The sequence below is a fragment of the Hylaeus anthracinus genome, unplaced genomic scaffold (genome assembly GCF_026225885.1).
Source record: "Hylaeus anthracinus isolate JK02 unplaced genomic scaffold, UHH_iyHylAnth1.0_haploid 12001, whole genome shotgun sequence".
Classification (NCBI taxonomy): Eukaryota; Metazoa; Arthropoda; class Insecta; order Hymenoptera; family Colletidae; genus Hylaeus; species Hylaeus anthracinus.
The window spans coordinates 15,138,867-15,154,214 of record NW_026534348.1 but is presented as its reverse complement, the minus strand read 5'-3'; the positions used below and the strand labels follow the sequence as shown (position 1 = coordinate 15,154,214).

Genomic DNA, 15,348 nt, shown 5'->3' with positions numbered 1-15,348 from the left:
GTGCAGTTTCTCTATCATATTCTTCCTTTTTGCTGCATATAGTGGACAATTCCAAAGTATATGGTTGAAGTCTTGGAGTTCGTGGCCACAGCCACATTTGCTGTCTTTGGTAATTCCTGTTCTTGTAGAGAGGCAGCGAGATTGTAGTGGTTACTACGGTATCTGCATACCCATGATGTGGTGTATCTTTGCAGCTTCCTATTGTAAAACCATGGTTACGTGGATTTTTTAAAGAATTTTTCAAAGTATGTTTTGCCCTTCTGGGCACTTTCATTTATCCATGTTTGATATGCGTTTTGCCATATTATTTCTTTTAATTTCTTTGTGAGATCAGAGGGAGGTATGAATTTGGTGCTTTTCTGTGTTGATTTAGATGCTTCTTTTGCCTTGATGTCAGCTACCTCATTCTCTACTATTCCCTGATGTGCCGGTATCCATATGAAGTTTAATGAGCTTTCTGTATGGGGTTTTTCTTCAAAGTCTTTTATCATTTTTTTTATTTGTATGGTATTGGTGTTCGTGTTATGGTCGAACATTCTTTTATGTATTGCCTGAAGGGCACTGAGAGAGTCCGAGCAGATGGCATATGATTATTGCTGCGCATTCCGCTGTGAAAACAGAGGTATTAATATTGAGACTGAGGGTGACTGTTCTGTTTAATTGTGGGCATACACATGCGGCCCCTGTGGTGAATGAGTCTTCCATTTTCGAACCGTCTGTAAAGATTTGAATGTGATTTGGAAATTGTGCCTCCATGATTAGGTTGAATTCACTATTGGCGATTGGGGATTCTTGAAGACTGCGTCCTACGGATGTATTAATATTGGCTTTAAAATTTGGAACTAAAATTCGAACCTCCGTACAGCGCTCCAGCGGGAAAATGCCCAAGTTTGTCCTCGAATAGTTGCTATTTTTACTGCTAGATGACGCCACTAATTGCTAATTATCGACAGTGGATATAGAATCTATATTAACACGTTCAATAATGAATAAGTAATGGTATTACAAGCATTGCCACATTGAATACTATCTAAGAGAATGTTCCTAAATCTTTTCTTTGTATAATTAGAATAATTAACTAATGTCGGTAAGCAGAATATGGCGGGGCCATCTAGCGCTAAAGAATAAAAACTACTTGGCTAAAATCTTGAACGTTTTGCCACCGATGGCGCTGATCACAGACCTTTAAATGCTGATTAAAAAATTATAAGTCGCTGCAATCACTTCTATTATGGAACTGTCAATCCATCTAAGAGAATGTCCCTGAATCTTTTCTTTGTATAATTAGAATAATTAACTAATGTCGGTAAGCAGAATGTGGCGGGGCCATCTAGCGCTCAAGAATAGGAACTACTTAGCTAAAAACTTGAGCGTTTCACCGCCGATGGCGCTGATCGCAGAGAACATCAAATGCGATAAGTGAAGTATACTGAAGTATGCATATACCCGGGTCGAATCTGGTCGGCATTTGTGATCTGTGTACATGTTCTGGAAGCTCATGGCCTGTTTAAAGTAATGGCATTTGCGACGAGGAGTTTGCGGCATTTATACAAAGTATATAATGGAAGTAAAGGCACAATATATTCTACACCCCGCCTACCGATTATTCGAAAATCCGTTCTTCCAACAGTGCATCATTATTACTACAGCACTGAGAGTAAGTAAATGTAGAACACATAACCTTGTATAGCTAAAACGTGCGCGACTCGTATACTCGGTTTATACGAAAAGTTTATAATTACACAAATATAACGAGACAAAAGTCATTCGTGGCAATATGCGACATTGTATTATTAATTCATCTGGTTGACATATATTTCATCGATTAGTTTTTATGTTAATATCTAAATCGAATTTTATCTAATATATTTACTATATATTTTTACAGCACATCGTCCAAAAATAACAGGTAGTTTGACGAATATACAATCATCCGGTGGAACTGTTCAATCCCTAGCACCAGATGTGTTGGACAATAAAAAGTTAGGTGAAGAAGAAAAAGAAGAGGCAGAGGAAAATGAGAGACGCGAACAATCGAAGAAGGTGCTTAAATATAGTTTCACATTTTTTGGTGTGTTTATCACTGTTGGATTATCTTATATAATATATGATCTAACGAGAACAAAATATGACGAACATGGAAATATCATTGAAGATGAATTCTCAAATTTACCATTGTACCAGAGAGTATTTAAAAGGCTCACAAGGGAATTTAATTATTATTCTAAGGTAAACGTTGTCATTCCATCAATTGTTTTTAAACATTTTGAAAGGAATTTTTGAGAAAAAGAAACTTATATTTCACAGATGGTTCAAGAACCCAGCAGAGATAAGTTGCTTCCAGACCCTCTCAAATATCCTTACATTCAGCCCCCTTACACTTTAGTGTTGGAATTGACAGATTTACTTGTCCATCCTGATTGGACGGTAAGCTTGATGCAAGTCTAAATATATTTGATTTATTTAAAATAAATATTTGTTCTTACTTATTGATTATTTCAGTATGAAACTGGTTGGAGGTTCAAAAAGAGACCTGGAGTGGATCAGTTTCTAGAAGCTGTGGCTCCACCACAATTTGAAATTGTTGTGTATACTGCAGAACAAGGATTGGTAAGCATTTTTAATTGTATACATATTGGTGAATCAAGTTATAATGACAAAATTAAATTATCATATCATTTATTTAATACATTCAGACTGTTTTTCCTATCTTGGATATACTGGATCCTAATGGATATATCATGTACAGACTAGTCAGAGATACAACACGTTTTGTAGATGGCCATCATGTTAAAGATTTAGATGCTCTTAATCGTGATCTCAGTAAAGTAAGCATTGGACTTATCTTTCTTCTTGTAAGTAAACTGAAACCCACACAACACATTGTGGAATTTATTTTGTTAGGTTATAGTAGTTGACTGGAATGAGAAGAGTACAAAATTCCACCCTGAAAACACTTTGAGGTTACCACAATGGACGGGTAATGACGATGATACGACATTGTACGACTTAGCTGCATTCCTCAAAAGTAAGATTTCTTTATAAATCTTGTAAATTTATTTTATGTACATATTTAATTATTTATATGATTTTTATTTTAATCGTATTTTTTTCAGCCATATTAGCAATAAATGTGGATGACGTGCGGGAAGTTCTCAATTATTACAGACAATTCGATAATCCATTACAAGTTTTCAGAGAAAACCAACGGAAATTGATGGTAACTAGCTTATAATAATATTTATATATTAAATAAATTTAATAACTTTCACTTTACAATTTTATTTAGTTGCAAATGGAAGAAGAAGAAAATAAGGCACAGCAAGAAAATAGCAAAGTACTTACCTCAAAGTGGAAACCATCTTTCCTCCGAAATCGTTAAATCATGATAGAAAATGAAAGATTGTAAAATGTAAAAATTTGTAGACCTTCGTTAACATGTTCGTTTATTTTGTTAATGCACATTACATGTAATTATTGTATACTTTTTGCATAAATAAACAAGTAATTCGTCCAAATGGTTAATTGTTATATAAAATTTATAAAAATAGTAATTGCAAACATTTAGTTCCCCATTTTAACAAAACTCATCTTTTTGTGTTTTTCGTACATTTTCTTTCTTTTTCGAACGCGCGATTTTAACTTTTGGTAAAAATAATTCTTGTAAAACGTTACTGTCGTCTAAACAAGTTATGTCTACTTCTTGGGACACGCTTATTAATTCTTGAGTATTAATTGGTGTTGCTACGTTATCCAATTCCTCTTGTGTAGGAACTAATGGTTTCGTATCTGCAGATTCTAACCAATTTAGAACTTTTTGATGAGGTGCTGTTGTTAAAGGTAATGGAACTTCTTCGCATATTTCCCAAACGCCTAAAAGTTCCGGTGCTAGTATATCCATGTAAGAGTTTAATTTTTCGAGAGATTGCTTCCAACTCGGTTCATAGTAATCATGTGATTCACGTTCGTTATGTTTCAATCGTAATTTTCTATTTGTAAAATCTAAAAAATTAATGTATATAAATATCTCATGTATCGCAAGTATCGAAGTGAATAAATATTTACTTTCATAAACACGTTGCATATTCGATTTGTCCGAAATCGTAAGAGGCGCTATAGTGTCCGTTTGTAAACTTATCGCGTTTTCCCAAGCATTTAATATGTATAACGATTTACAATTGATAGGTGAATATTTATTTAATTCGGTATTATGTGTTATGCACTGATAATACATATCACCTGGAAGAAATACATTACTAATTTTTTTATAAATAAAATAAAATATGAAATGAACGAGTAATATCCGTACCAATCGAATTTTGTTGAAACAAAAATATATTTTTAGATTCGTTTGCAATAACTGTGGAACCAGTATTAGATAAGTAGAATCTGTCTCTTAAATGTGGATTCAAACACATTCCTTGCATTTGAGATTCATTTAATGTGTTTATAATATGAGGAGGAGTAAATGGAAAATTAAATGAGTGTGAAGTCTCACTACTTGTCCAAGTATTTAAAATTACTGTACTTTCGCCAGGTATTTGACTAGATAAGACAACGAATTCCTTGTCATCTCTGCAAATAACTCTCTGTTAATCCATTTTTAATAGTTCCATTTAACAAGTATTTGTTACCTATTTATAACGTTGCCCATAAGCGGCGGACTTTTCAATTGATGAGTCCATTTTTGTTGTACGCATTGTTTTGGAGAACGATTATCGCACATTAGAACGCTATGATAAGTACCTACATATCTACAAGAATCGTTTCTACTTGCAATATCTAATGAAAGACTTTCACATTTTTCCAAATAAGATCTTGGATACAATGTTAATGCCGGTCGACTAAATTCGATCTATAACATTGCGTGAATTTATATTAAGAATTATTGTAAACAAAAAGTTGTTTTACCAATACTCAATTTTATTCCTACCCTAACATCAAGATAATGAAGGCAACATCTATCAACAAACAAAATAACATTTGGATCCATCTTTTGAAACTTTATACTTCCCCATGAATCATCTACTGTAGTGCTTTGCATTATAGTGTTACTACTTATATGCTTCCTACAGGAATAAACATAAATGTAAATTTTGTGTACATAACACATACTTAATACTACATTTGTAATTCACATTTACATTCTAGTTAAATCCCATAATGTTACAGATCTTGCCACATTTAATGTACAATACTGTTTGGTATCAATTAAATTTAAATCTGCACTAACATAAGGCACTTTTGATGGTTGTCTGTGGATTTCAATAAGGCTGTATTTACTATCCCGTTCTGATAGCATGTAAAAGTTACAATGATTTTTGTATCTACCCATAACATTACCTAGAATATTGATTACAATTAAATGCTACTAACAACAGTGTTTTTACTACATTCTATAAAAAACATTAAAGATAAATAAACATACATGTACCACCATTAATGTTGTGTTTTAATTCATACAAGGAACCAATAAGATTACATTTAGATGCCCTTTGAAATAATGGTTTCCATATATATTCTTCTACATTAACAATAGGTGCAGCAACTATAAATATATTAAAATAGAGTTACAGCCTTTTTAAAAGTATAAAAATAATACTTTCATAACGATACCTAATTCATCCATAAATGGAAAAAATAATATATTTATATTATTTAACTGTACATGGTTCACTGTTCCACCCGTATAATACCAATTATAAGCCTACAATAAATTTTTTTGAATGCTACTATTTCAGATTGTTTCTTTCTTCAAATATTATTATTAATTTGTCATACCCCTTCAAAATAAGGATCTGGATCCATGTCAATGATTGCTGCTATATCTGCTATATATTTAGGCACCTTAGCAGTAGCTGCATTCTTGGAACAATTCCATTTTATATCTCTCTTATGTATCACCCCTAACTCTATATAAAATTATACATGCTCATAAATGTATAATCTTTTGAAATTTACAGAACTTTCTTTAATGGTTAATATTATTATAAAAATACCTTTTTCATGCTTAAGATAATAATACTTTAGTCTTTGTATAGCATTATTCAGATGTTTTTTGATAGTAAGTAGTTCTAATGCAGGATCCTTATCCTCTAACACTATATGATATGCAAACAAAAATGATTAAGTTTATTTAACAAAATATTAGATATTATTAAATCACTTACCACTTCTAGGTAATTTAGCAGGTGGCAAGAGAGGCCTTGGTAGATCACAATAATAGGGATAATCTTGATATTGTTGTACAACATTTTCTAAATCTATATCATCTCCAGAGAAATTATTATGTAAATTATATCCTGGTACCAAATGATGGGGATAATTTCTCAAGAAGACTGATTTTAATTTGTCTTTTAAATTTGACTCGGCACGTTTATATGCTTTTGACGTTAAAATACTTTGATCTTCCATTATATTTTTTTTTCCATTATTTTTGGACTTCTTTATAAACCAAAAACTGATTACACTGATTCATTCACATTTCTTCTTTTTTATTAACTAGTGCCAAATTAATTTATTCTTTCATCATAACGTGTAACTAAGTTTTATTTACATTTCAGTACAAACGATTAATGTTAGTCATCACAGTAATTCTTAGATTTATGAAACAGTATTTGCAAAACATATTGGCTACGATACTTTCGCACGTGTCGAGTGTGCTCAACTTTGTATTGACTTTGATTGGATATTTAAAATTACCATAGTATATAAAGATGCATTACAGTATACCTGATTTGTTTTTAAATTCTTGCATATAAATATGGCGAATGTCTTTTAGACGTTCCGTTAGAGGGCTTCGACCAGCAGCCGATTCTCATAAGTTTGACAGTTTCATGGCGAGTACTCAATTCTTTCAAATTTAAACGTTTCTTGATCGAAAGCAGATTTGCAAATTATCCAAATAGAAATTTCGAATAACGAATAAAAGGTAAGTAGTTGTTTCTACATTGTTGATACTAAAATTTCTTGCAGAAACAGTTACCATCCTTTTTAAACATTGCTTGTAGAAACTCATTCGTCTAAATTGATACTTCGTATTCATAATGAACACCACAAACAGTGAGCTTTCAAAAGGTATTAAAACTAGAATTAATATTTCTTCTTGGTTAAACTTTGATTGAGGAGCCCATTTTTTTAGTTAAAACTTATCAAATCTTGTACTTTTTTTATTAAACAGAGTTTATTTATTCAGCGAATTATACAATACGCAATGTACGCGATATATTCGAAATATGGCTATAGAAACAACGTGCGTTCGATTCTCGGTAGCTATACAGTACAGACTCAGGTAGAGACTAATGAGAAAGATGAGCACTCAGCCAAATTCGGTTGAAATACAAAAAAGATATAAAGGGGTAAAAACTATGAACACACCGCTTGAGACAATGTTCTCACTTTACATACATACATACATACATGCATGCATGCATGCATGCATTATATTAAATCATACAGATGATAACAAGAAATCGTTGATCAGATTTTAACACTTTTCAATTCTTCTTTATTTCATTTATGCAATGAACATGGAATACATTGACACATAAGTAGTTTAATGCACTTCACAGATAATTACATTACACACACAATTTACAAACGACAACATTAATTACCATTATCTTACGAAATGCAAGGTAATAGTAATGCTGAGTATTCATTGATTGTAAGTGGGTTACAATAATTGACAGATATAAAATAATAAATACTGTTGATGGCCTTAAAATAGCTATCACAACATTATCTTCGGCATTATAACATGCTCCTATAAATAATAGATACAAACCATTATATTTGTTTAATTTAGTAAAATTAAAATTATTATAACGATGGTGAACGCATTAAAGTTACAACACATAACTTAAGATCAATTAATCTTGAGTAGTTGCCTGTTCGAATATTTTATATTCAATCAAATTGAAGTATTACACACTATATAATTTTAAAAACAATACTTAATTAAACGATATGAATGTGTGACTTGAATATGTCGACGAAACAACGTTGAACAAAAAGATCATGACCATCACAAGGTTTGCTCATTAATTCTTTTTCAACATCTCATGACATCATTCGTATTTTTGTTCTACAGATACGTGTTGTAAAAAACTTGTCATGTTAGTCAATGTCTACTAAATAATTTAATCAGTCTGATTTTGATGTGTCTTTTCTACAAATAATCTGAAACATATTATTGGAGACATGAATTTTAACCAAAAATATATTTTACCAGAATCGTAATAAAATTATAAGTAAAACTTACTTAATTATATTAGGTAATTCCTTATAATGACATATATATTTATGGCCAAGGCCATAAGACGAATTTATACGCGTAAACTGAATACGATCCGTATTATTTCCGTGATAATTTATAGCTGCTTTGTATAACTAAAAAAGTAAACGTAATATTATTAGTAGTAGTAGTTATATTTCATTGTAACATTTTAATCTAAATTGATGTAATACCTTTTCACCCAAGGAAAATGGTACTACATTATCGTCTTCGGCATGGAGTATCATAACAGGACACTTAACGTTTTGTATATGTTTATCTGATTCGAAACGAAGATGATTGTTGTAAAATGGTTCAACAATCACCCAGTGAAACCATGGTAAATGCTTAAAAATCTTAAAAAAACAAGCAATATATGAATGCATTTTTAATACGTTTATAGCGACATAAGGTATTAATATTTTTAAAATATGCGAAATACCTGTGCTAAAGGATGTTCGCTTAATTCTTCTGCAATATTGTTAAATGGTGATTCTAAGAACAAACCTGCAGGCTGAACATTTTCTGCTGCCAATAATGCTAACACATGAGTTGACACACTGTAAATAATTATGTTTCATAAAGACCGAATAACCTCCATTTTGTCATCACAGTAATATATTTTGATACAAATCTAATTTGCATACCCAGTGCCTAAAGAATGGCCCCATACAAAAACTGGAGCAGAACCATTTACTTTCTTTAGCAACCATTCAAGCAGATATTTACTATCTGTAACTACACCCATTTCAGAAAGTTCTGCTTCTTCACTATCACCATAGTCTGCATGTATCAAAGAAAATTAAATTTATAAATATTTGAATAATTAATTATAATATTTATAACTATCAGAGTATATTAGGCTTACCTCTGTAGTCAAAGCATATAACATGGTAATCTAAAGTCTGAAACAGTTTATAAAGTTCTAATCGATGCCTACTTGCTCTATTACCACTATTCCCATGCATATAAAGAAAAACAGGTTGTTTAGCATTACTTAAAACAGAGTCATAATCATCGTCATTTATAATAGCAGAATCGTTTAATAATGACTGAGGTAAAATTTGCCTAAAAATAAACCTTGATTATTTTAAGTAAATAAATATAACTAATAAATATAAATTATGCATCTCTACTAACCATACTCCTATTTTTATGTCTTGATGAGTTTTCAAGTAAAAATTTCTTGCACCTTTCAACCCAACTGACTCTGGTTTTGTCAAATCCACATTAAGAGGCCATTGTACTGAAAATATGAAAACAGTTATGTACATAAATACACGTAACAGTAATTTATTAAATGTAATAAACCATTCACAAATATACTTTGGATTTAATTACTTACCAAAGTTTAAGAAAAGTATTTTTCTTTGAAAGGTGTAGGAATAGTGAAATATAATGGGCAAAACCACAAATATGAAAAGGTATGCAATTATTGATACCTTCATTGCCCAAAATAAATATCTGAAAATTATATTCTTACATGTTCAAGATATTATCTCAGTAATGATATAAATGAATTATTAAGCAGAAATGATATATTTATTTACAAAATGCATGCTTCAATTCCATTTATATTAATAAAACTAATAAATATTGAGTAATATAAGCAATGAATGTGTATTATCTACTATTAGTATATTCTTTTTATTGTTAGTATACATAACAAAATTTAATATGAATATAATATTATAAACATAAAATCTTTTATATTAATACATGCATATAAAATTAGCTGAACAAAAATATAAAAGTAGCACAATTCCTTTGTAACAAATCATTAAAAAAGTACCATAAAATATGATAGTATTTAAAAAATTATACCTTCTGAATTTCATAGCAGATATTTACATACATCTTTACAATTTAATTACTGATTATTCCACATTATTTAATCCATTTAATTAAAAAAAAATATTCACTTAAAATAAAAATTAGAAAAACACAAATTGAGTATTGCAAATGGAACTGTTTTCATGTTACATTTTATACATTTAATAAAATATTTCAAAAATTTGTCTTTATCATTTGATCTCATATATATTGAATACCATGGCCAATTAGAAAATAAAATTAAAAAGGAACATTTATTATTCAGTGGAGTTAGAAATATGGTGTAAGAATTAGATATCAAAAAGTGCTGAGTCACATAACGGAAAACTTTCAGTTTTTATTACAAAATCTTCTGTTACTGGTATAAGTAACAAAGTCCAAAAATATTCTTCTATAATGTTTTTTTTTAAGTAAGGAATATTACCTCATTAAATAAACTTAATATTTACACTAATACTACTATTTACAATTTACCATACCATATACTGCTTTTTTTTATAATGACTTGAATATTAAATATTTATTGAAAGACACTGAGCAAAAGAAGAAATGTTACATAATGAAATCTTAAAGTAAGATATGATTATTGACTTAATTAACATAATTAATTCACATTTATATCTTGTGTTTTTTATTGATTGTGATGGTATTGTACAAAGTAACAGAATCTAAGAGATGTACTCATAAAAATGTTAGACAGTTTGAGAGTTAACATTCATAAATATTTTAAATAAATGAAGAAGTAAATGAATCATAATTATGACAGAGTGACTTACGTTCCCGTATACCAAGTATCAAGAACGATGAATGGTGTCACTGCTGCTAATAGTAGATAAGTAGACTGCATGTTTGTTAGTAGCTATCAAACCTAAGGCACCTTTTTAATTCCTCCTTTTAAGGTAATTTACTTGTGTAAAGGTTCTTGCAAGGTATTACTACAGAATAATAACATGTTAAAAATTATATATAATGTTAAGCTTTGTTATATTTATGAAAGTATAGTTACACCCACACCTACAGATTAAGTTCTATCGCACAACTTCCTCATACTAATGTAAACTTGTGAATCATTATGAAATCATTAGTATTATATAATTTCTTATAAACATTTGTAATAACTTAATATCACATATAATTTTATAATTTACAAAAAGATTGATGTACTAATATGTGTATTTTATATAAGAAAATGTATATTAATTTATTACATTTGAAGCTGTATGGCAAGGTGTTTTAAAAATATTGCAAATATTACATGAAAAATTGCCTATCATACCATATACCTTTTTGCACAGTTTCTTATGTTCATTTAAAATAAAAAATTAATAATACTAAAATATTTACACACTTAATCTACAAGATTTGCAGATTTTAAATTCAATTCTACTTCTTGTGTTTAAATAAATTACTAAATTAAATGATTCAAAATCTTAAGACAAAAGGTAATAATTACACTTAACAGTTGCACTTGCGTAAATTGGATTACTATTAAGTGTTAGTTACACCATTCTACTAAACTATTAGTATTCCAAAGTAGATGAATGACAATACTATATAGTAGAACCAGAATAAGGAAATAAATTATTAAGAAACGAAACAGTACCTCTTTTTAAAACGTTTCTTTGGCAACCAAAATACCATAATAATTGTAAATTAGTAATGTTTATGAAGGAAACGATGTCTCTACTCGCGTAGAATTGATACACTGATTTATATAATTACACTTCAACTATACTATAATAGCAAGTCAAATATAGGCAATGTTATACTTAAAACGTAACAGTTTCGACTTAGAATAATGACAAATTTTTGAAAATTATAATTTCGTTTTAAAACACGTCTAAATGGAAAACTATTATATATTTGGATTCCTTATGTCAGTTTGCACTATCGTATACAATACTGAAGAAACAAATGCAGAACAATACACATATATCCAAAGATTAAACTTTGTGTTGACCTGGGTGAGACGTAGCTTGTATCAGCTCGTCTGTAACCTGCGTCAATCACAGAGATGGTAAAGAAGGACTTGAGAAAGTAATCAATCAAAGTTTACTGAAAATAATAATGTTAAGTATTATATTACATTAAGTATTGTTAATCGCAGATACTACATATAGTAGAGGCCTGGCATTACACACGAGGTACGGAATAGACAGAACATTCAATGGGAGTTTGTGTCCCACAAACTGAAATACCGACCTAGTCTGATAAATAATATTATATGTGGTCGTTATTTTCATTTGTGTAACACAATCTTCCTTAAGATGCTAAATCTACCCTATACCTTGTCTGTAGTCTCGCCATTGTAAAAATATTATCTATAAAGAAAGGTCTGTAAACAAAATCACGTGACGCATTAGGATTGGTTAAGATCGAAACTAATCGAAACGGCAGGGCGCCGTGCCTTGAAGAGATACAATATCGAAACAAGTTATTATTCATGTAGAGTATTTACAGTTCTGCATTGAAAAACCTAATGAGAGAGTAAAAATAAATTAATAATATATTTATCATCTTATTTTGCATCAGTTATACGATATTACGACACACTTTTGACATAGCGAACCAATGAGATTTCGTCATGAAGTATAACGTTTCAGGCGTTCTACAAATAAGAGTATAGAAGCTTATCAAGAAAAAAAGGTAATTATTTAGCGTGTTACGTTTATTTTGAATTATAGAAATATATGTTGCTCGAAACATAGTAATTCTTTTTTTTCTTTTATTCATGATCATTTAAAAAATCATTCATCCTTGTGATAAGTAAGTTAAAATCTACCAATAGCGGGACATTTCTTAGCAACCTATTGGTTATTATTTTTGGGACAGATAATTTGTAAATGTGAAACGATTGTATTGTATTGTTAATTTCATAAAAAAAAAAAAACATAAAACAAGTATAAAATACTCTACACAGGTTTGAGATCTACGAGGTACGAGTTAATTTCAAAAAGAAGGTAACTATTCTAACCTTATGTACTCAAATTTTGTATGCAATATTAATTTTCAGATGAGTCGAAAGGAAGCATTATCTCAGTTTATTCAACAGATTCATGGACGTCCTGTTGTTGTAAAGTTAAATAGTGGTGTAGATTATAGAGGTGACAAATTCGTACTTATATATTTATACAAATTCCAATAATGTAGGAATTGTTTGATTGATCAGTGTTATTTTAATTTTATAGGTGTTTTAGCATGTCTTGATGGTTACATGAATATAGCACTTGAACAAACAGAAGAATATGTGAATGGCCAATTAAAAGATAAATATGGTGATGCGTTTATTCGTGGTAATAATGTATTATATATCAGTACACAAAAACGTAGAACATAAATAAAAATAAATGTATTATTTGTATCATGTTTTAATTGTTTCAACCTACATGAATATTTAGGAAATACTACCCTACGATTTGTAATACTAAATTTTTGATTTGTCATACTTATTATTTTCTAAATGCTACATTAATACTTTTATATTATAAAATTTGTTTATAGTTTCTTATAATTCCTTTTGTTCCTTTTTGTTTTAGGAGTTATGATCTCCATTTGCTTCTTCCGAACCAGTCTCAAAATCTTTGTTCTCCAAATTCTGAGTTTCACTAGGTGTTTGTACATTGCAAGAACTATCTTCAGACTGTGTATCCTTAGCTTCTACCAATTTCTTTTTGTTAGCTTCATCTTCCATAGCTTTAAGTCTTGCGAGTTTCCTTTGAATAGCTTGTTGTCTATTTCTTTCTATACGTTCTTTTACCTCATTGCTTAAATGTGGTGGACGAGAATGTTCTTGAACAGGTTGAGAGTTTTTATTATTGGTCTGAGAAATTACTTGATCAAATAGAGCTTCAGCTGTAGACTCCTGGTTAACAACTTGTTTTTGTTTCTCTATTTGTTCAGCAATTAATAAATCAAATTCATCAATAGGTTCATCTTGATCTTTATCATTTTCTTCATCTTCAATATCCTGAACAATTGTACCATCTTCTGCACTAATCATATCAAGTCTGTATTTTTTTATGAACACCTGAAGATCTTTCTTAGTACCTAGTTTCTCCACTTTCTCAAGAAAATCATCAAATTCTAATTTTGGGAACAATCTGTGACCCCAATGTTCCATCCTCTTCATGATTCTATCCAAATCTAACTTTTCATTTCCTTTCCCATGAAATTTAAACCCCTCAAAGTACTTTTCAATAGTTTGTATTCCTTTAGGGCCTTTTAAACGTTCTGTATTCAACTTAGGTATAGGATTTCTTATGACATGCTTTTTAGATGTTGATGGATCAATCCTTCTTGCAGTGTTTGCTTCTTCACTTTCCTCATTCTCTGAGCCAAGGACTTCATCTCTATTAGCATTAAGCTGATCTCCATCTGAATCTTGTTTCTCATATTCAGCTACTATATCATCTACGTCCTCGTAATCAGAAGCGTTTGATAATGTCGGCATATTCAACAAGTTGTACTCCCACTTTTTTCAACTTACTTGAAATGATAATTCTGTATTTAACAGACTAATTCCTTAGACAGCTCCAGAATACAAGTATCGATGCATAATGAATTCTTTAACCAGGTTTTTCTCTCAATTACTATTCTGTTCCTCGGTCAATTACACGTTCGTAACGGTACTGTTACCGTCCAACGTTATATAGGTTATGTGTTGCTTACTTAAAACTCGCTGTCATCTTGGGAATCGCAATCGGTGCTTCCTTTTTCCATAAATTTATCGAACTCACCCTTCGATTTGTTCATTCTTTCTAACAGCGAGACTAATAACTTTTTGTTTAATTTGTCGGTTTGTGTTATTTCACGTACAACGGGTTCGCAGTTCGGATTTGGGGGGCGTACAGTGTTTTGCAATTTTTCGAGTGTGTCGTTTTCTTCTTTCATCGGTGTGCCTGGCATGTTGATCGATTGACCAAACTGTCGTTATCCAACTGTTTTAAACTTGATTTTATTTTATGCGGTTCTTTACGGTTAGTAATAACAGTCTGACGCGCAAGAACAAATATCGTTTAACCTATCTGTGCTCTCATTCCCTGCGCATGTATCTACACGCGCCATTATACAATTATTTTGAAAAAAAACGACCAATAACTAACTATTCAAAATTGTTACATAGTATGCATTGTAATCTTATAGGCATACAATTTCTGAATTTTATATAAAGTATTCGGCAGATTTTATTTATCAATAATATATTTTATATACATGTATCAGATATTTACAAGAACTTGTTT

General features: G+C 30.2%; 5 protein-coding genes across 16 annotated transcripts; 2 read left to right on the top strand and 3 right to left on the bottom strand.

Moving 5' to 3' along the window:
* Positions 1–1,326: 1,326 nt before the first annotated feature.
* Positions 1,327–3,518, top strand: LOC128890957 (mitochondrial import inner membrane translocase subunit TIM50-C-like). Its single transcript, XM_054150004.1, has 8 exons — positions 1,327–1,657; positions 1,889–2,229; positions 2,308–2,427; positions 2,503–2,610; positions 2,697–2,828; positions 2,905–3,028; positions 3,117–3,220; positions 3,290–3,518. The coding sequence occupies exons 1-8, from the start codon at positions 1,516–1,518 to the stop codon at positions 3,380–3,382; spliced, it is 1,164 nt and encodes a 387-aa protein (XP_054005979.1). The 5' UTR covers positions 1,327–1,515; the 3' UTR covers positions 3,383–3,518.
* On the bottom strand, positions 3,430–6,706 carry LOC128890953 (uncharacterized). Its single transcript, XM_054149998.1, has 11 exons — positions 6,171–6,706; positions 6,000–6,101; positions 5,782–5,912; positions 5,617–5,707; positions 5,429–5,548; positions 5,145–5,343; positions 4,934–5,069; positions 4,635–4,855; positions 4,310–4,575; positions 4,066–4,239; positions 3,430–4,002 (listed from the first exon to the last, which is right to left on the bottom strand). Exons 1-11 carry the CDS (start codon positions 6,412–6,414, stop codon positions 3,578–3,580), a joined length of 2,109 nt encoding a protein of 702 aa, XP_054005973.1. The 5' UTR covers positions 6,415–6,706; the 3' UTR covers positions 3,430–3,577.
* Positions 6,707–6,760: 54 nt separating this feature from the next.
* Positions 6,761–13,465, top strand: LOC128890964 (U6 snRNA-associated Sm-like protein LSm6). 5 transcript variants are annotated; one of them, XM_054150020.1, is made up of 4 exons: positions 6,761–6,931; positions 12,712–12,754; positions 13,122–13,212; positions 13,297–13,465. In XM_054150020.1, exons 3-4 carry the CDS (start codon positions 13,122–13,124, stop codon positions 13,443–13,445), a joined length of 240 nt encoding a protein of 79 aa, XP_054005995.1. In that variant the 5' UTR covers positions 6,761–6,931; positions 12,712–12,754; the 3' UTR covers positions 13,446–13,465. The 5 variants fall into 5 exon arrangements, with proteins under 5 accessions (XP_054005995.1, XP_054005993.1, XP_054005996.1 ...); XM_054150018.1 differs by having other exon boundaries at positions 12,673–12,754; XM_054150019.1 differs by lacking the exon at positions 6,761–6,931 and adding an exon at positions 12,941–13,044 and having other exon boundaries at positions 12,525–12,754.
* LOC128890958 (lysophosphatidylserine lipase ABHD12) lies at positions 7,485–12,483 on the bottom strand. 8 transcript variants are annotated; one of them, XM_054150012.1, is made up of 10 exons: positions 12,396–12,483; positions 12,069–12,163; positions 9,621–9,739; positions 9,416–9,521; positions 9,144–9,343; positions 8,923–9,058; positions 8,718–8,835; positions 8,470–8,631; positions 8,264–8,391; positions 7,485–8,181 (listed from the first exon to the last, which is right to left on the bottom strand). In XM_054150012.1, the coding sequence occupies exons 3-10, from the start codon at positions 9,721–9,723 to the stop codon at positions 8,142–8,144; spliced, it is 993 nt and encodes a 330-aa protein (XP_054005987.1). In that variant the 5' UTR covers positions 9,724–9,739; positions 12,069–12,163; positions 12,396–12,483; the 3' UTR covers positions 7,485–8,141. The 8 variants fall into 8 exon arrangements, with proteins under 8 accessions (XP_054005987.1, XP_054005984.1, XP_054005982.1 ...); XM_054150009.1 differs by lacking the exon at positions 12,069–12,163 and adding an exon at positions 10,885–11,043; XM_054150007.1 differs by lacking the exons at positions 12,069–12,163; positions 12,396–12,483 and adding exons at positions 10,885–11,043; positions 12,195–12,209.
* On the bottom strand, positions 13,368–14,771 carry LOC128890960 (protein TIPIN homolog). Its single transcript, XM_054150014.1, has one exon. It carries the CDS (start codon positions 14,556–14,558, stop codon positions 13,641–13,643), a length of 918 nt encoding a protein of 305 aa, XP_054005989.1. The 5' UTR covers positions 14,559–14,771; the 3' UTR covers positions 13,368–13,640.
* Between the last annotated feature and the right edge of the window lie 577 nt (positions 14,772–15,348).